Below are 21,055 nucleotides of genomic sequence, written 5' to 3' on the forward strand. Positions count from 1 at the left end.
TTCCTGGCCGGCACCCCCGAGCACCGGTGCGCGCTGCCCCGCGGCGCCAACCTGAGCGGCGAGTGGCGCAACGCGAGCATCCCGCTGGAGGAGCGCGGCGGGCGGGCGGCGCCGAGCCGCTGCCGCCGCTACCGCCTGGCCGCGCTCGCCAACTTCTCGGCGCTGGGGCTGCGGCCGGGCGCCGACGTGGAGCTGGCGGCGCTGGAGCAGGAGCGCTGCCTGGACGGCTGGGAGTACAGCCGGGAGCTCTACCGCTCCACCATCGTCAGCGAGGTGCGGGCCGCGGGGCAGCGAGCTGCGGGGCGGGCAAGGTGCGCAGCGTGTGCGCGGGGCACGAGGTGCACAGGGGTGTGAGGCTCTGCAAGGCRTGCAGCGCGTGCAAGGCGTGCACRATGCACGAGGCATGCACGGCGTGCGAGGCGCGCGGCGGCTCTGTGCCCCCCGCTCCCCTGTGCAGCAGGGGGATGCGGGAGGAACATCCCGCACGTTCCCCGGGCCTGGGCGCGCGCCGGGAGCGCCTGTCAGCGGGTGCACTGCCCTCAGCCCGGGAGCGCCGGAGCCGCCAGCACCGGGCCCGCTGGAGGTGGCACAGGGAAGCAGCAGCGCGTGCCCCGGGGCTCATCGAAAGACGCGGGAACTGGGAAAATGGGAGCGAGGCCGGAGGGGCCACGGGGAGGGGGCTCCATGGTGCCAGCAGGGCCGGCCCGCACTGGGCTCCGTGGCCAGGGCCCCTGCGGGGCAGCGCTGCGGATCCCGGCGCGGCCTGGGGCGCCAGGCGCCACTGCCGCCACAGAAGGGACGGGCCCATCCAGGCTGCGAAGGGCCCTGCCGTGGCCAGGAGCGCTGGGGCAGGGGGAGGCCGGAGGAGGGGGCAGCTCCTGCGGCACGGACAGCGTGGGCTGCAGCCCTCCGGTCTGGCGGGAGCCGGCGGTGCTGGCAGCGGACGGGACGCAACTTCGGGGCTGTCCTGGGACATGGATCTGCCCTTGCTGCGGTGCCCCAGGAGCGACTGCGAGCAAAGAGCATGGGACCAAATGCCAGKCTTCCATCTGGAAGGCAGATGGAAAACAAGGATATTTGCTTTGGTTAAGACATTTGGAAAAAAATCTGGGTTCAGTTTTGAAGCAAGGCAAGCGGGCGTTGCTGAAGGCACGGAAGACACGGCTCAGCCTGGCTCGGCTGCTCATCCTCAGTGCCGAGGCCAACATTTTTCACCGCATTAGCGACAGCGAGCCCGGACACGCCAGCGGGCCTGGCGAACACCCTCCCGGTGCTGGCGCGGTGCCCACGGCACCCGCACGGCACCCGCACCGTGGYGGCCACGCGGCTSCCACGTCCCCACGGCTGTTGCTCCRTGGAGTGGTGCCGCTCACGGCCCCACAGCCGCTTTCCCGCGTGCCGGCGCTTGGCCCCGGCCACACGGCCCCGTCAGGGCTGCCCCCTCGGTGCCGCCTGCCTCAGCGGCACCGGGATTCACGGGGCACTTCGGGTCGGCGCTTCTCACGGCACCGGCGCCCTGGCAGTGAGCAGGTATTTTCTTTGGTATTTTTTCAGAGAAATGGTCCTTGGTGACRGTGTCAGGCAGAGTTTGTTCTTCCACAAGCCCACAGCAGCTGGGTGATTTGCGGGAAGAGATTTGAGGTATTTATGATAATAAAGTGATTAAATGGCATATTCTTCCCACGCAGGCTGTGTCTCTGGAGGTAACAGCATTTGGTTTGACACTTAAATGAACTTTGCTCTCTGGTATGCTGCGCCAGGGGCTTTGCAGTATTAGTTATTTGCAGGTTAATGAATAATTATTCTAGGAAGGATAGTTTGGAGCTGTAGCTGCAGCTCATTTAGGGGGGAATCCTAGGTGTGAATGAGAGCAGTGCTGCTGTTTAGCCCTGCAGCAGCAGAACGTCCGTATTGTGCTGCCCACCCCAACCACGTTTGCAGCAGTTGAATTTCTGTGGCACGTGCAGGGTGGCATCGGATAAAGCAGCCTTGAAGCTGCTAGCGAGGTGGGAGGCATTTGGGGCCAATAAACCACAGGAGGCAGCYGCACTCGTGAGGAAATTGCATTTAGCTGGTCTGGAAACATGCTAAAGCCGAAGGCTGGGTGCCCGGGGCTGTGGGGCAGGAGTGGCTGCCCCACACGCGCCCGTCTCCACACAATTCCTGGGATTCCCAGCCGTCACGCTCCATTATGTGGGGCTGGAGTTGTGACAGCAGCTGCAAGGCTCGAGGGCTGCGCTGCTCAGGGCCTGCCCCAGGATGACTCCGTGTCCTGGCGTGTGCAGCCCAACAGTCCTTCAGGCATCGGGATCCTGGTGCTCGGGAAGCATCTCTGGGAGGCAGCGGGGACCGGCAGCGCTTCCCGCAGGTGGGAAGAGGGTGCCCTGACGCCCGGCACATGGTGCAGGGGCCTCTGCCATAGCTGGCGCTCCGTGCTTCCTGCGTGCGTCTCCCCCTGCAGCAGATGGGGCTTCTTCCATGGGGCTCGTCCTGGATTTCGGCATCCGAATGACACTTGGCTTCATCACGCGTGCTGCCAGCTCGTCACGAAGCCCCTTTTCCAGGACGGGTGCCCCCAGCCTCAGTGGCCGCGGCTGGAGGCTGCTCCCAGGGGCCAGGACCGGCCRCTGCCCGGGCCAACTCCTTCCAGCGCCCCTGCCAGCCACGGGGCGCAGCCTCCTGGCTTCATCCGCTGCCCCAAGGGGAAAAGCTGTGTGTTCTTACATGCTGGGCACAGCGTGTACTGAGAGAGCACAGAAAACTGATGATTTTGTGTCAAAACATGTCTGCAGCAAGGAACCTCCTCACATCCCCCCGCGATCTGTGGGCGAAGAGGGSATGCTCTGTCCCACGGCACATCCCTCGGGCAGGAGAGGCAGCACTGGCTGCTCGTGGCGGCTGTAGCTCACGGTGACTGTTCCCTGCAGCGGCTGTAGCTGTAGGTGTTTGTGGTGGTGGTCGCTTCCTGGTGCCCACCACCCAGTTCGGGGGCCCCGTGTCCTCAGCAGGTTCCTGGCGGGGTCAGATGAGACCTCGGGCGCTTGGAGCAGCAGTGAGAATCCCACTTTTCTCTCACATGCAAAACAGATACTTTTCCTTGAGAATGTAACCGTTCTGCAAGCAATTTTATTTTTTCTCAAGCCTAGCATCCTTGAGAGTATCAGAGCCTTCCCTGCGCACCCCCTCACTTCCATCTTATCAAATACAGCAAAGATAAACAAACACAGATAAACATCCAGCCCACATCCCTCCAGCTTCTTCTTTTCTTCCAGCAGTGAGCAGAAAACACCTCCAGAAGTGGTCAACAATTATGTTTTTTCTGCTGTTAACCAGATTTAAGCACCACTCTGAGTCTTCCATTTTTACAGACCATGCCTCCTTGTACAGTTTTTAGAAACAGGCAGGGGCTGCATTGAGGAATGTGATTATTTTTGTTATTTGCACTATATTACTTTCTGGGCTGACAGGATGGGGTGTTTTTCAGTGTGAGAGTTGCTCATTTTCGTTGACTGCACCAGAAGTTTGAGCCACCAGCGGGGGAAATTTCAGCCCAAATCTGTGGGCTTTTGTTGGCCACTTCTGCTGGCAGCGCCAGCCCTGCCTGGGGCAAAGCAGAGGGATGGCCCCGCTCCCTGATATCAAAGCTAATTATTAAAACTGTGGTGCACTTTGATCTGCAGCCTGCTCGGCAGAGTTACCTGAGATGAGTTTGCGCGGCCTCAAGCCTGCAATACCGAGGGGTCTCTCCATCCTGCAGCCTCCCCTGGCCTCGCCAGAGCCTCCCGCCAGGTGGAAGTTTCCGTGCTGGCCCGCAGCCCAAACAGCCCTCAAAGGCAGTTCCCGCACGAGGGATGATGAGTCATGAGCAGTGGATCTCTGCCGCGGGTTGTTAGCACTGAGAAGGCTTTGAAAATGCTTTCATAGGAGCAAAGCGGGTTATTTTGTGCCTGTTTTTGTTTTCACAAACAGAAATAGAGCAGTTTTCATGGCAGAGGAGGCCAGGTAAAATGGGAAACTTCCTTTGCTGGGGGCCAGGCCGCCTGTGTAGCTGGAGACGGGCAGAAACACAAGTGTGGAAAAGCGGGTGCACGTGACATGGAGCCCGGCTCTTTCCCGACACACACAGTTACTCAGCAGCCGCCTCAGGGGCTCGCAGCSGGTTGGCATCCCAGTGTCCCCAGCCGGGGCCAGCAGGGTCTCAGTCGCTGCCGTTGCCTTGCAGTGGAACCTGGTGTGCGAGGACGACTGGAAGGCGCCGCTCACCACGTCCCTCTTCTACGTGGGGGTGCTCGTGGGCTCCTTCGTCTCGGGGCAGCTCTCGGACAGGTGAGGCCGCCGCTTCCACGCCCGCTCTGGCCATCCCTGGCTCGCATCTCGTGCCTGCTCGGCACTGGATGCGCCCGTGCTCGCAGTGCAGCCCTTTCACCATCCTTTCCAACACAGATGTTGCTCTTCGTGGCAAGTTAATGGGAAATTTACTTTACAAGTCCTAAGGCAGGAAGGAAACCTTTTCCCTTAAGTGGAAGGAAAGCCCTAAAAGGATACTAGCAATTAGAGGATGCTAATGGATGCAATATATAAAATACAAGAGACATTTGGCAGTTGTCTCATCAGTGTTTAAGCCCCGTCCCTACAAGTGCCAGGGCAGCACCTGAGCCTGTGTCCCCATTAGCCCCTGTTGCTGCAGGGTGCCAGGCACAGGCCAAACCGCTCCCGTTAGTCAGAGCCCCCCCAGGAGTTGCACTGGGATCAGCATCCTGAGAGTTCAGCAGAGGGTCTTGGAAAGCTGGTGTGAGCTTTAATCCTAAAGCCTCCAGTATTAAATTCCATGTGATCCGAATTTAATCTGATGCCTTCTGACCCCCAGTACAGAAGTCGTTTGGTGTTATGTTTGCAAGGAGATGAGATAATCACTAAACCTTGCCAGGAACATCCCAGGAAACGCGTGGAGTGCACACTGGGGCCAGGGTGCCCTGCCTGCTGCCACCAGGCCCCTAACAGGACATCTGGCCACGAGCTCCAGCCACTGGTGAAAACGCTGCTCAGCTGGGAAGATGAGGGCGGGTTTTTGTGCTCCGTTTCTCTTCTCCAGGGCAGTGAGGGGTCTCGTAACAACCTTCTTTGTCTCTGTGAAAGGTTTGGCAGGAAGAGTGTCCTCTTCTCCACCATGGCCGTGCAGACCGGCTTCAGTTTCCTGCAGATCTTCTCTACCAGCTGGGAGATGTTCACGGTGCTCTTCCTCATAGTGGGGATGGGACAGATCTCCAACTACGTGGTGGCCTTCATTCTGGGTAGGGATTTGTCTGCATTGTATCAAATATTTGCTGGATGTAGGGCTGTTTTTCTTCCTCTTCTTCTGAACCTGCAACTTTTAATAAGAGACACCAGTAAATCATCATTAGCACAATTTCTGATTTAGGTCAGCAGGATGTTTGTTTCTCCTGAATACTTTAAAGAATCTCTCTGAGAGGGTAGAGCCTCTGCACATTATAAGTTTAGAGAAGAAAATGAGTGCAGGAAACATCTAAACAAAAATAACAAACATAACAAACATTTGTGTCCCTTCTAGAGAACTATAGGAAAAAGTTCAGGGGAGTGTGCAGRGTTGGTTATCTGCAGAAACAGGTCTGAGATAAAAAAGGCGTTTCAGCCTCCTCCTCGTCTCACCACCCTTCCCTAAGACATCAGGCCAGGCAGCAAACATCTTGGACCAGATATTCTGCTGCAAACTGCCCGACTTAAATGATGAGCCTTACTGAACTGCTTGCTTCTATTAAATACCTTGTTTCAGTAATTAACATGTTCAGCAACTGAAACTTCCAGTAGTGTAAACAATGGTAACTGAAATAATTAAAAACTGGAAAACAATGATAAAACCTTATTAATTGGCTTTGCAAGTTACTAAGTCACTGAATACAGAATGAAAAAAACTCCTTCTTAGCTACAATTTCCCATGTGGTGGGCTGGCTTAATCCTTGGTTCTAGAACTGTGGAAGTCACCAGCATAGCCTGCACCAGGGATGGATTAATTTAGAATTTCAGGAAAGAATATTCTGTGTTTTTGTTCTTTTTCATTTACTCATTTAGAAAGTTTAAACTTTAAAACTGAATGCAAAAAAAAAGATAACTTTGAGAAAGATAACTTTTAATTACAAGTCTTCATAGACCTGTAATAACAGGTTAACAAAACTGTAATGAAATGAAGGGAAAAATCACCTTGCTTAGTTAGATTTTTGTGAATTATTTAATTACTTGTCTTTGGATAAGCATAGTTTGCTCTGCGTTTTCTCCTCGGGGCAATGGCTGGATCCTTGAGCGAGGTCATTCTGAGCACATGTTGCAGCTCTCCCTGGTAGCACTGTAAGGAAGTGTTAACCAGCCAAGTGTTCAACGTCCTTTGGTTTATTGGTGTCTCTGCATTGGAGGAGAAAGTGTATGACTGTCTTGTGGGCCTTTTGTCCGTCATGTTTTAACCCTGAAAATGGTTTGGAACGGAAAGGGTATTTACACAGATTCTATCTTCTCTGATACTACATTCAGCAAACTTTTCATATGCTTGGGCAGGCCAACCTTTTTCTTTCAACACATGGTTAAGGAATCAATGGCTAAATTCACACTCCAAATTTAAATCTGTATCTCCATATAGGAGATCAGCAGTTTCATCTGGCTTCTCTATTTGATACAGCGGTTCATATAAGTTTTTAGAATATGCAGATACTAAAAAAAGTCATTATTATTATTATGTTGTTATATATTGTTATACAACAGATAATATGTTATATTGTCTCCTCTGCCCTCCTGGAGGCTTGTTCCAGAAATGATGATTCTCTTTGCGAGCAAAGAGGTAGATGACTTTGGTGCTTGATGTTTTTGATGTTTTTCCTCACCATGAGCCTTGAGGCTATTGCTCAGGATAGGATTAATTCAAAGCCATTCACAAGTCAGCGCTCTGATTTAAGTTAGTCATCACTCTGATTTAAGTTAGTCATCGTCCATCTGTCAGCAAGGAGGAGATGAGTCGCTCCTGCAGGATGATCCTTCCCACGCCAACCTGTGCAGAGATGAAGCCTGGGGCTCACTAGGTTGGCTGCTCTCCAGCTTCCACACAGAGCACAAGGCAAAAATGCCCAGCACGAAAACACGATGAGAAGGAGCTTTCCCGCACGGAAGCGGGATGCTACTCGCCCCATGCAGCTGTTTGCACCCTTTGCAGCATTGCTCTCACCTGCATGGCAATTGTTTCCTTTGCAAGCTGCCAGGGAGCCACTCTAGAGATTTTTTTCAGCTGCCTCTTTTGAAAGTTTTGGCTTTTTGTTCTTTTTTTTTTTTTTTTTGCTTGCATCTAGGCCGTGGTGGTTTCCTGTGCTCACAACTTTTCCATTCAAGTTCTGAGATTGTAAAGCACTGTTACTTTGTGAAGGCATCTTCACAAGATGTCCTGGCCTCTCTTGTTGGCTGCGAGTTGCCACAGACCCTACATTTGAACATTGTGTCTGATGTGCATAGAGCTGTGTTTCAGGTTTCAGACCTCTCCTAAGGGTCCCTTTCCACAAAAGCAACCTGAAAAAGACAACAGGTTAATTAATCTCCCCCTTAGGGACTATTTATCCCTAAGAGGTCTTATTTTCAGTTTTCTTATTGTGAATTTGTTCAGTTACTCAGAGTCCTTAAACTAAAAAAACATCTTGCTATGAAATAATTTTTTGAGGGCCTTGGACTTTTTTTTTTAAATGTAATAATAAAAGTTAAGGGGGCGGTTAACATGTCACAAAGCTAAAACATACTGTCCAGATGCCCTGAGGCCCCCAGTTTATTCAGTGGAATTTGCTTTTTAATTGAATCCAGGCTGCCTTGTATGAGTTATGGCACTCATAGTGCTCTGAATGATAGGAAATTTCCGTAGACCTTTGGCTGAGCTCAGCGAGAAGTGAGGTAGAACTGGGCTGTGCTTGGATTTTCTTAATCAGAGGCGAGGCTTTTTATTGGAAAAGAAATGAGGTGCTTTTGAAGACTTGCCACATGTTCTGTACTTGCCATGTATCTGCAGGTACTGGATATCACCCTAGACAGGGCTGTGTATGATCAGTTGTAGCCTGCCTGGTTCCTTAACCAGAAGCTTTATTAGAAGACAGTAATTCCCACTTTTCACATCCTTCAACCTGCTCTGACTGAACAGCCTGTGTCCCCAAACACAAACTGTGAAATTTGTACCCTTTGACCATAAATCCCCCTTCTTCCACTCACAAGCCCCTGTGTCCGGCCGCCCAGATGGGTTCCTTATCAGGAGCATTCGGTGTGTTCAGCTGTGAATTGCTGAGCCGGTCACGAAGGCTCCTGAAAGTCTGCGCTCCATAGCCCGTGTCTGCTTATCTCCCTTGGACAATGTCAGATCAAAACAAATGGGAGCTGCCCCTGCTCTGAACGTCACAGATATTCCCGGCTTCTTTTCTGGATATTCCTGGCTTCTTTTCTTTCCCCAGTAGCTCRGTGGCTCTGTCTTGGGGAACGTGGGTCGCTCCTGCAGCTGGAGGAGCTGGGTGAGCTGCGGGGTCCGCACCTACCTCCGAGAGCAGCTGCTTGTGCCCCTGCACAGCTGTGATCTCCCAAGCTAGACACAGCTCGTCGGGGAAGGAGCGAGCTGAAAACTTGTCCAACTGCAGAACCTAAAGGACCTGTCTGCCTGCATGGGGAAAGGCAGCACAGCAAGTCTGACACTGCTTTGTTTTGGAGAAAACCTTGATGTAGGTCTATTTTTCTGTAAAGAGGCATATTCTCTTTGTGAGCAGGTGTTCAGTGTGCTTGCCTTCCTTTTAATGGTTTAGAATAGAAAAAAAGAAGAATTGGAAGCTGCAGAGCAGTAATGAACTAAGCAGGAGAATAAGGATGCCAAATACAGCCTAACTAAAAACCTGAAAATATTCATACTGAGATATCTAGGGAAAAAAAAAAAAAAAAAGGTAAGGGACAAGATTTTTCATGGATAGGCACTAGAAGATTTGGCCCCAGGCATGTGTTTAATCTGCCCAGCAGTAAGCAGCAGAGACAATATAACTTTCATCAGTTCAGCCAAGAGTTTGGCTAGGATTAATGTACAATCCCAGAGCTCACTGTTTTGGAAATCAGGCCAATGAAGATAATTTAAATATCCCCTGCTCAGTCTTTCCCACGAGGAGAGGATATCCAGAGCTATTTGGTTCAGCTGCCACCTCTGGGACTTGCCCCTGCAGGAGAGTTTTGCGGCTGCAAACACAGCAACATTTACAGTTTAAACAACTGCCCCAGACCAAGCCATTCTAGCTGTCCAGGTGCAAGCTCCTAAGCTCACAGGTGAGGAACATGCAAACACTTCCACTGCAAGCAAACCTGGGTTGGRTTTGCAGCAGACTGCAAAAACACTCCAGCAATGCAGTGTCCCCATCCCTGGGTACTGCTGTAGAGAAGGGGGCTGCCTATAGCAGAGGTTTTCTGTGTCTGCAGAGGTATCTGGCATTGGCCACCACTGGAACTGGGACACAGAGCTCAGTGGGCCAGCTCTCTAATCGCAAGATACATAGAGCAAGCCACAGAAGAGTTCATATTTCATTATGCATTTTCACATGCTAGCTTTGGTTTTCTGTTCCAAACTTATTTAAACTCCTGGGAGATGTGAACAATCATGGCTTCATTAAAAGGACACTGTCAACTGTTTCATTTCTGAGTTTGTCAGCCTTTGCAGTAGAGGACAYTTCAGTTAACTAGGTCTCCAATCCTGTGTTGGATCTGTGAGCAAATGTTGATAGCAGTAATGTAGAAACTGCCTAGATGTTGCTAGTGGAACTATGTGCTGAAAATGGTTTTGCATCAGGGCTATTGGGGTTACTGGCAAAGACTGGTTGGCTGCTCTCCAAAGTCATTCAGTGGCACGGCTGTTCCAGGGAAGGTGTACAGCAAAAATCTGGAGGGGTCTCCCACTGATGAGTATCACCTTAAAGATGAGCTCTTACTCCTTGAATGTATTTTAGACTATAATTGGAACTGTAACTCCTTGACAGTGTCCCTTTAAGTATTATAAAAGGAAATGCTCATTTCTAAGATTGTTTTAGCRTATTTTTTTTGTGAATGCAGTAAACTTATTTAGTCATGATTTAAAAAAGCAGAGTCAAAATGCTAATCCAAACTCCCTTGTTTTGAACAGGAACAGAAATTCTTGGCAAATCAGTTCGTATTATATTCTCTACGTTAGGAGTTTGCATATTTTTTGCAATTGGCTACATGTTGCTGCCACTATTTGCTTACTTCATCAGAGAYTGGCGGATGCTGCTACTGGCTCTCACCGTGCCGGGGGTGTTCTGCGTTCCGCTGTGGTGGTGAGTGTCGCCGGGCYCCGAGTCCCATCGTGGCTCCCTTCTCCAGTCTGAATTACTGGACAATCAGAGGGTTTGAACTTCCCGACCTTCAAACTTGCACTGGCGTGTTGGTTTCTTTTTTCTTTATTTTTTTTCTCCTTTTCCCTCCTCTTCAGTTTTTGGCATTGCATTGGCCTTAAAATGGAAGGTTTTTTTTTTTTTGGTGCCAGTTTTAAGTCAAGCGAACTGTCTGCTGAAGCTCCCTGGCCATGCGCTTGAATCCACTTTTTACCAGCTTTCCAGTGCAGCTTAAGAATTTTGTATTTAAATCCTAACTTTGAACAATATTAACACCTTTTTGTTTGCCACGTACTACTGCTGGATGACATGTACTCTACTTCATTTTAACTTTTTGGCTTCCTTTTTTCTTTAAACATTTTTTCTTTTCATGTGGATTCAACTGCTGATTGTACTAAAGTCTCACTGAAACGCTGTACAAGTTTTGTGTCATGTAACACATTTAATACTAGATAGGTTAGGAGTATTTAATGTTAGATATAGAGTGTATCACCATACAGCCTTCTGCAGTGAGTTCCAAGAATTTCACACTTTCCTTAAAAATTCTCTATTTGGTTAGTAATACCTTACCCTTAGAGGAGGAACTTGCTGACTTAAAACAACCCCATGATTTTTTTTCTTACAATTTGCTTGCAACCTGTTGGCCAATATTAGAATGATTCAGAGACCCCCAATTGTGTGGTTGGGAAACAGTCGTTATTAGGAATATCAGCATCTGGGAGCTGTTTACCAAGCAGGCTCACCTGAAAGCTATATGTTACTTTAGCTCTCAGATGCAGCAACTTCTTCCAGGTGGGAAAGCACAAGAGAGAAGCAGGTTTCATCTTGATTCTATCAGGTTCTCCATGAATGAGAGATCTCAGAGCAGGTGAGGGTCAATGAAGCAAGGGCAGCCCTGGCAGGCAGTTGGAATGCTTTGCTTCTCCTCCTCCTCCTGTTCATTTTCTTTCTTAGGCTTAATTTTAAGTTCTTGGCCCATTTCAGGGTGGATAGAGTAAAATGTTCATTCCTCTAAGGCAGTCCCTGGGAAGAAAAAAAAATCTTTAAAAAAAACCCTCTACTGATACATCTCTACTGATTCAGCCATTTTTTGATGCTGTAAATAGGAGATACTGACTTCTTTGCCTTTGAAGGTTGGCAGTGCTGCCTTGCTGAACTGGTCCAGCTTCCTAGATGCTGGAGATGAATGGGAACTTAAGGGCTGAAGCACATCTGTATTTTAAATCTAAACTAGAAAAGGATTGTGGAAGTTGTCTAGCACAGCCACTTACATTGTTATACATCACACATCTGTGCTGTTGAGCATTCTGCCTTTTTTTTTCCTCATTTTCCTTTTTTCTTCAACTCTTTCCTACCTGCTACAAATACACATTCACTTCTCTTCTGTCCACCCTGGGTAGGTGGGCATACAGCAAAGACACTAGGTGCTGTGTGCTCAGCCTTGGGGAGGCCAAAGGTATTGCTTGATTCCTGGAAGCCCAGGAAGGGGAAAACTCATGTGAAGATCTAGGAGCTTGAGTAGCATGAGCTGGAAGGTAAGTGTTCCCAAGCTGGCTCACAGCCAGGTGAGCTAAGGGCAAGAGGAGATGGGTTTTAGCATCCACCTGGCGATTCCTGTTTCACATGGCATGTCAGCAGCCTTGAAAGCAGAGGACAGAGCCTGCCCTGCATTACAGCAGTGACAGGTACCCAGGGAAAGGCAGGCAGTTCCACCACGTACGCCTGCTTAGCAGGTCTTGTCATGAGAGTGCTCACAGAGCATGAACAGGGGTCACAGGTAGCTCTGTATGTCACCTGTGCTTTATGTTCTTGTGTTGCCAAGGATGCTAACAAAAGGCTTTGGAGCRACAGCCTTGCCCAGCAAAGATCTTCTATTTTGCTTTGCATGCAGCTCTCACCTGGGACTTGAAGAAGGCAGTAACTCTGGCTAAGCTGAAGGCTGGCTGCTCTACGGCTGCTCCTGTAGCCACACTGTCCTCTTGGTTGCCTGGTTTTCTTTTCATCTTTCCATTGCATTCATCCAGCTTTGCCTTAATGTTTGGGTGGGAATGGGAGTGCTCCTGCACTTGCCTGTGGTTGCAAAAAGAGTTAAGGAAAACTTACTTAAGAAAAAATTACTGTGTTTGACAGAGGCATCACAGGAGGGGAGGTATCCTTGTTCTGTGGCTGCCCAAGTCATCTGTTATTTTTCTGAAGGATAGTTATTTAAAAACTACAGAAGGAAAGGGGTGGCATCTTTCATACTTGGAAATACAAGCATAATTTACTCCAAAAAGTTATGCGAGGTAGGTCCCTCTTTTCATACGGGTCTTAACTGAAGAACTCCTTTCTTCTTGTTATCTTGAAACAGCTCTACAACACCGGTGTATTTCACTGTGCACCAAACAGCTTATCTAAGTGCAAAATTGTGTTGAGATAGATTGATATTAGATGGAATTTAGGCATCTGAGCCCACTACTTCCATGAAAATGTTACTTCATCCTTCTCTGTTGCTTTTTTTATTCATTCCTATTCCAAAGATGCCAAAATGTTTCCAATATTGTCTCTGCAGTCTTGTATCCTTCAGCTTACCCACAAGGAAATCAGTGCAGGTAGTCTCCCTCTCATAAACTCATGTTACAAATGGAACAAGCTCATAGCAATCACATAACGCTTAAAACCTTTGGTATCATTTGGGGTCAGCCCCTCAGGGAATTCATTGGAAAGGGAGTGTCTGACCTACTTCGTTTTTCAAGGAGAGAAAAAATTACCGCTGTCAGATGAAAGCAAGCCAGCATCTGTTGAGACTGAAAGATTCAGTTACAGAAAGGTGCAAATTTCTGTCCTGTGTTTGGTGTTAACACTCAGCATGTGCCTGGAATTGATTTGTAAATGTTACCTACTCTACTACTACTGTGCTTTACCTGCGAGAGCCTGCATCAGATCAGTGGTTAAAGCAAGACATTTGTGCACAAGCTTCCTGTGACACAGATCACAGCCTTTAAATATCCTCTCTGCATGTAAAACATTTCCACACTGGAGTTTTGTAAGAATTTTCTTTAGTATTAGTCAAGCTACCTATATCTTTGCTGTTCACCTAGTAACTTCTGTCATTTTGGTGGGCAATAGTTACCACCTGAAAAACAGTGATCTAGACAAGGGCCCAAGCACATAACTGCTTAAGCATGAAAATAAACATGTTCCATATATTTGCATTCTTGCATTGAGGACACTGATCCCAACGGGACATATCGGTGAACTGCATTACCCACGTGCTTATGCATTGACTATGTTCTATTACAAATAACCTGTGAGATGAAAGGGTAACTGAGAAAAAACTATAAGTATGTTTTTAATACGGCTTGTACTTTTGTGAAAACGTTGAGTCATTGATTCTGACACTTATTACAGGATCATTCCTGAATCCCCTCGGTGGCTGATCTCCCAGGGAAGATATAAAGAGGCAGAAGTTATTATCCGAAAGGCTGCAAAAATAAATGGCATTCCAGCCCCAGCTGTGCTTTTCGACACCATGGAGGTATATGTCATATGTCTTGCTCCTTTACCTCTTCGCAGTTTTGCCCTTTGGCCACTTAATTTCTTGTGAAACAGCACAGTAAATGTGCTTTACAACACAAAAGGCTGCCATTTACTGTTGACTGAAGGTAAGTGATGCCTTGCTAGGCTTAGGGAGCTTGAAATGAGAAGCCAGATGATTTTCTGAGTTGTTTGTTTTTTACAGTAAGGTTGTTTTCTTCGGCTGTGGTTGGTTGTGTTTTTCAGATCAAGGGTCATGCTCAGATTGCTTCCTCATTCAGGCAGTGGGGAAAATCCAAGGAGAAGATAGATTTATTTGCATGGCAGTTTGGTACCCTATTAACAGCTTGCAACTTTGCAGCAGCTCTTCCATGAGAGATCTGGTCCTGCGTCCAGTGCTGAATGCACGTGTGCCCATGCTCCCTGGATGTGCCAAAGGGATTCTTCAGACCTTGCAAACTAGTAAAGCACCAAAAGGCACCTARAAGTGCACTTAAAAGTGTGAATTATAGTGAAGGCAGTGAATAATATGCAGCTTTTCAGCAGGCTAGTTTCTTGTATTTTGTCTTTGCTGGCAACACGAAGGAAGCCTGGCCCAGCACCCACCAGTGTCTGCAGAGCAGGTGCAGCGGCTGCAGGAACCGATGAGCTCATCCCAGGGCTCCTTTCCCCCTCTAGTGGCCGTTTCGCCTCCTTTTCAAAAAGCAGAGGAATTTTCCTTCCTCAGAAATACTCAGTCTTACTTCCAACCATGTGTTAATAATAGTCACATGTAGCTGTGTCAGACCTTACGCTAGAGCCTTTAGTACTTTAGTACCTAATCTAAATCTAATACAACAGGCAGACAGAGACCCACACACTCTTCTAGAGGAGAGAAATGCTGCTTGCCATGTTTCTTGTTGGCAGCATCAATTTCTGGAATGTCACGCTTACATTTGGGCTAGGTTGCTTAAGGGCTCTTTTCACATGTATGTTTTAGTGCAAATTCAAGTGTATATTCTTGCTATGAGAAGCTCATCCTGCAAAAGCTGTGGAAAAGCACTTCCCCTTCCTCACAGACAGCATTCAGATGTCTTTCATACTGGAAATTACTTTTGAGTCTCCAGTGGAATCTGCTTTTCATCATTGCTGCATATTTCTGAGACCAACTGGCAGCTCATCTATCCTTCCACTTTGTGGGAATCTCGCTTGCCTAAGTGCTTGTCCACAAAAGCCTGGGGATTTCGTTTGCATAYTGAAGCCTCCATTGAAGTATTTCTCAGACACTGCCAGGAAAGTGTTTCTTAGAAACCAAAACCTTTTCTTAGGAAGCAAAACCTCCTGGCTTGCCAAGCAGCAGCAGCTAGGAAGGCTCAGCAGATCACCTTCCTGCAGGCACCTCAGTGCCGTGGCTTGGTCTTTACCTGAAGCAACTGGCCTGGGATTGTAGTTCCCTCCGCCTCCGTGTCSCTTGTCTTGTGGCTGCTCTTCTGAGTCGGAAGCTCTCTGGGTCCTCCCTGGTGCGACCAACCAGCCATGGAGGCCTCTGTGCAGGTAGGAACAGCACTCTGAGACCTCCGAGCAGAATCTTGCCTCAAACCCCAAATTGGACTGTCTCTGGAAAGTGAGGACATGCGGGTGGATATTGCCATGCACGTGACCTTAGCACCGAGCTCCAGCTCAGTTTGAACAGAAGAGAGTTGAGCAGATGCTGCACAGAARTAGGCCCTTGGCAATCACTTTACAACAGGAAGCTCTGCATCAGCTCRTGAAGGAAGCTGTCACACGTCTTTTCTGCCAGTGGATACCCCTTCCTGAAGGGCTAACAAGCTACTGTGGTTTTGGAGCTCACACACACAGCTGGACGTGACTCTGGAGCACAGCTGGCTGCAGAAACAAGCTGCCTGCCCAAGGATGCTCCCTGATGCAGAACCAGCCCTTGGGCTGACTGGTTGTCCCCCAGTATAGTCATAACTGCATAATTGCCCAAACTTGTGGGTGTGCAAAGGTTGTTTTGCTCTTAGGTGTGTGGGAATTTTTTCGGTTTTGTTTTCCTTTTTCCTTCAGATGCAGGATTCGAAGCCTCAGCAGCAGCAGAAGGCTATCCTTCTGGACCTATTTCGAACCCGAAACATTGCAACTATTACTATTATGTCATTACTTTTGTGGTAAGGAAATGTGTATTCCTAAAGTACCCAGGCAATATAACAAATTCTGATTTGAGAACACATGTCATGGCTTTAGATAATGAATCTTACAGTCTTGGACCCTGCTTATACATGGTCCTTAGCTAATACCTGGCCTTCAATGATCCCTGCAGCCACACTAGATTAACGTGCAAGCATGTGGAGAGACTAGCCCACACTCAGATATAAAGTATTTTGGAAAACCTAAGAAACAACTTTAATTTGGGGGATTTTTGGTTTTGTTTTTAAGAAATTGTCACCATCGTGTCTGTTGGAAGAAAATATCTTTAAACCTGGGCAGCAAATCGGTAGTACCACAAGCACTAGAACCCCTTGCCAACGTTTCTGATCAGTTTTAGAGCTCCTAGCTCAGCGAGAGCCTCATCCCTGCCAGGGGCAGCTGCATGGAACGAGGATGCGAGTAACACCTAGACAAGCTGTGATCCTTTTCTGTACATATTTCCCCCAGCTGAGAGGCCTGGCTAGTGCAGCTGGCATGCCATAGTGAGGCACCCTTGAGATCTGAAACCTGAATATCCAGCTCTCTCAAGAAGATTAAAATGAGATTTAATGGAGCTGCAGGGTGGGAGATGTGCTCACTGGAATTTGCTGTAAATAAGAACATAGTCGGTATTGAACATTTTCAAGACTTACTTCATTGTGCTGTTAATGAATCCATTGCAGTGAAAAAGTCTTTGCGTATGAGTTGCACAAAGGCCTTCAAGTAATGTTATACACTCGGGAAGATCAGTGAAGCCAGAGGTCTCTACAAGCTGCTGTGGATATGACCAGTGCAAAGGATGAAAGAATTAGAAAGATGGGGTCACCACTGATATTTTTAAGCCACATTATCTGTGATCATGCTTTGTAACACCCTACCTAAGATCTGAGGTAACACTCTAGATACCTGAAAAACAGGGTTCCTCGGATAACTGATTTTTATGCCTTTCTCAGGATGATAACATCGATTGGTTACTTTGGCCTGTCACTCAGCACCCCAAATTGGCACGGAAATGCCTACGTCAACTGTTTCCTCTCAGCGGTTATTGAAATTCCAGCTTACGTGATTGCCTGGCTTCTCCTCCGCTACCTGCCCCGACGGTACTCGATATCTGCCACATTGTTTTTAGGAGGAAGTGTTGTCCTCTTCATTCAGCTGGTTCCTACAGGTACAGAATTCAATACGTGACCTAATACTGTAAAATATTTATAACACTATTTACTTATCTGGTAGTTCAATAAAATCATTGGAAACCATAATCAAACTTACAGTCTGAGGTCAAAGCCATGTGCAGCCATATTTTTAAATAACATTATATATATATGCTGAGTCACAGCTCATTTATTGTGTCATATTACTGAGCTTTTTATAGTCCAAGGGAATCGGCTTGTAAAATGAGAGCCAAGAGTGTACTGTGATTTGTCTGGTTACGCCTAATGGCTAAAAATCCCTGCAAGTGTTCCAGATTTCACTGTGCATAGATACTCCCAGGATTTTGCTAGAGCAGGATGGCTATAAGCCTGTGTTCTGTTACTGTATAAATGCAGAGTCTCACTTYAGTTCATTAGACTGCAACAGAGCCAGCGTCTAGGAAATAACCTGCCTGCTCCTTCTAAACTGTGCTTAACGCCTTAGAGCCAAGTAATCTAGGGATTACTACACTCTAATGTATAGTTAAGATTTTATAATGTAAAATATAAGTAAATAAATAAAGGAACAACAAAACTGGGGTGAACAAGGAACRGGGATGTGATTATTGTCTGAGAAAGGCAAAACAAACAGAAGTAATAAGCACAGGGTGCAGCTTATTCACCTTGACTGTTTTGTTTCTTTTTCCCTCCAGATGCTCATGCCCTGTCTATTTTTCTGGTGATGCTTGGAAAATTTGGAATCACATCAGCCTTTTCTATGCTCTATGTCTACAATGCTGAGTTATACCCAACGTTAGTGAGAAACATGGCAGTGGGCGCCACCTCCACCGCTTCCAGAGTGGGCAGCATCGTCGCTCCGTACTTCGTGTACCTGGGTGAGAGGACCCATGAAATTTTTACTGAGTTTTGTTAACTCCCCGATTTCCTTAGGGCCAGCCTCTGAGAATCCTGTTTCACTGACCAAAACAGGATCCTAAGCTATAGGAACTTTAGGAGAAACTTGTGAGCTACTGCTATTTGCTACGGCTAAATTAGGACCTTGCAGTTCATCCAGCTTGTGAACACAGAAGGAGATCAAATCACAAACTTTGGCTCTGTGCGAAATTCCCAGGACTCTTGATTTTAATCCTGGTTTATTTCATACGTTATTAAGTACACCGCTTTATCCCAACTAAAAAATAAAGCTGTCTAATCCTATTTGGCATTTTCTCTGCCTTAAATGCAGGAATTGCTGGCTAATCTCTTTCCTTTTCATTTCTGTGCTATTGTGGCATGGGAGTCTTGCTTCCTGCCCAAACACTTGTGCACTAACTTGAGGCTTCTGGCAGTGGCCGCTATTTTCTAATCCAAAATGAGACTCTGGGTAGACCAAGGTCACAGCCTCTTGTCTGTCACAGGAGGCCTGATGCTTTCTCCACTTCTATTAAGGAACATATTTAAGAATTCCCCTGTTAATGGCCTGTTAATCAGAAGCTGGCCTGTGAAACTGCGATTAGTCCCTTCCCTTCTCTTGCACAAGACCAGCAGAATACAGAATCCCGGGCAGCTGATGAGATCTGGCTGTTTATGAACATGTCTTTTCTCTCATATTTTTAGTTTCTTGCATTTCTATTTTGTGACTGAAAACTTAGTTCCAGATGACGCTATAATATTGATTTTTTACATGAGTGATTCTAGCATGGTTGTTTTCTTAAAAAATGTTAGCTATGCCTGTTGAAAGTGTACAGAGCAACAACTTGATGCTAAGCAGGCAGTAATACTGATGAGAGCTGGTGATAACAATATGATCATTTAATGATCATATATTGCATTTTAAAATAAGATAAAAAAAAAAGAGGTTGGCTTCATAGTTTATACCGCACAACCACACATAGCTCAGTTTGGGGTTAATGTCTGATATTTATAAAGATTTCAATTCATTAGTCCAAATGAATTCTGTGTTACAGCGATGTCTACGTTATAAATTACTTCATATTTATTTATATTTATTATCAATGAGTTCACTGTATGATTAACGTTGTCATGCCCCATGTTCTGCCAGGTGCCTACGACAGATTTCTACCTTACATCCTCATGGGAAGCTTGACTGTGCTGATAGGGATCCTTACCCTGTTCCTCCCTGAAAGCTTTGGGAATCCTCTCCCGGAGAACTTCGAGCAAATGCAAAGGGTGAAATGGTAAGTCCTGGGCAAATGGATCCACATGAAATCCATGGGCATACACTAGAGTACACGTTAAAGCACTTGGCCAGAGGAGATGGGCAGTGTTTGTAGTCATTATGGTGGGAGGGAAAATTGGGAGAAGCAGAGAGAAGTTGAATTGGTCAGAGTGCAACTCCAAAGCTACCATCCAGGATACTGAGAATTTGTAGTAWGAATGGAATATAAACAATAATAAGTTTTAAAAAGCTTGGAGATGCCTACACCTAATCCTTGGTCTGTCTAAGGATCTGTCATTACATTTTCAGAGTAAGAATTCTCAGGTGAGGTTCCTGGAGAAGGGCGCCCTGTTCCTGATCACAATTAGGGCCTTCTGCTGTGTCTGACATGGGCCTTTTAAGCTGCACCACTGAAGAATCAAACCAGATTCTCTTCACTAGTTTCTCACATAAACAGAATGAGAATGCAGTAACAGTCACTCGGTCACTCACATTCCAGCTGCAGGTGCCGCTTGCTGCCATAGCTTGGTCCATCCAGGAGKGCACGCTGAGTTTTTTCATTCATCCTAAGTCTGTATTGGCTATTACTAATTTTTTAAGAAGTGCTTCGGTGTCACTGTGTAAAATGTTCCACTCTCTTTCAGTTTCAGAAATGCACAAAAAACCACTGGTGTTAGGAAATCAAAAGAGAATCCTAAAATGCTGGTAACACCATTGTGAAGAAGGCTGGCCACTCAGAAGGGCTGCAAGAACAAGGAAAACAAAACCCAACAGTTAATACTACTGTGCCATAGTTATGAACCTATATCCCCTTTTGCTGCTGTCTTTTACTGTAGTTTACTGCACAGATGCTGTCTATTCCCATAGGGTTGTTTAGTCTGTAATTCAGTGTTCTGATAGTYGGAGTTTTTCAGCAGACAGTCCCTGTCGAAAACAGGAGCTGGATGTGCCAAGTGCGTTTGAAGAGCGGGCTAGAAACAAGTATTGGGAATAATACAGCAATGACTCCAGTCATGTACTCAGTGAAAGCTGCTTATGGAAAAATTGAAAGGCCAGTTAAAAAAAAGAAAAGAAAATAAAAAACAGAGGGAACATCCTGCATATTAACTGGAAGAGGAGCAGCTGGGTACCTTTCTTTGGAAATCTCAGCATGCATCCCTAAAGGAAAGATCCCAGCCTCCTTTGAAACCTGTCCCAATCCCAGTACACATTAAGTGGAATCAGAACTTAGCTGTAACAAAGCACACTTTTGACTTTTAAATCAAAAGYGACTTTGATTTTTAAATAAGGCATTGCAGTATGTTTTGATGGTCCATGCTTTTGCCCCACTGAAATCACTAGGCTTCATGGATCAGCATCTCTGTGGGGGAAGGAGTCTTAAATAAGAAATACAGTTTCTTACAGGTAATCTCCATTTTCAAAAGAAAAACAGTCTTCAGCAAACAAATGATTTAAACATAATATGCATTTTTAGCTACTAGATTTTCAAGGTATATAGGCATAAACAATTTTTAAAATAGCTTTTTGAGAGTGTTTTTTCCAAAGTGTTTCATTTCTCCTTGGATCTATGGCATGTTGTGCTGTACCTTCAGAGAAAACTCATTCTGATTTTGAAAGCATCTATAAAAATCTTTGCACTATTTGCAGATTTAAAGGGGATT

At 46.9% G+C, this 21,055-nt stretch overlaps 1 protein-coding gene across 1 annotated transcript; it reads left to right on the forward strand.

Moving 5' to 3' along the window:
• LOC112952695 (solute carrier family 22 member 4-like) lies at positions 1-20,620 on the forward strand (the record flags this gene model as incomplete). Its single annotated transcript, XM_026045599.1, has 10 exons — positions 1-273; positions 4,223-4,326; positions 5,137-5,291; positions 10,175-10,346; positions 13,794-13,920; positions 15,966-16,066; positions 17,039-17,253; positions 17,929-18,111; positions 19,278-19,413; positions 20,039-20,620. Coding segments are annotated over 10 exons (1,542 nt in total), but the record flags the coding sequence as incomplete, so codon positions are not given.
• Between the last annotated feature and the right edge of the window lie 435 nt (positions 20,621-21,055).

This window comes from Nothoprocta perdicaria, unplaced genomic scaffold (genome assembly GCF_003342845.1).
Source record: "Nothoprocta perdicaria isolate Ctin4 unplaced genomic scaffold, notPer1 scaffold_107, whole genome shotgun sequence".
Classification (NCBI taxonomy): Eukaryota; Metazoa; Chordata; class Aves; order Tinamiformes; family Tinamidae; genus Nothoprocta; species Nothoprocta perdicaria.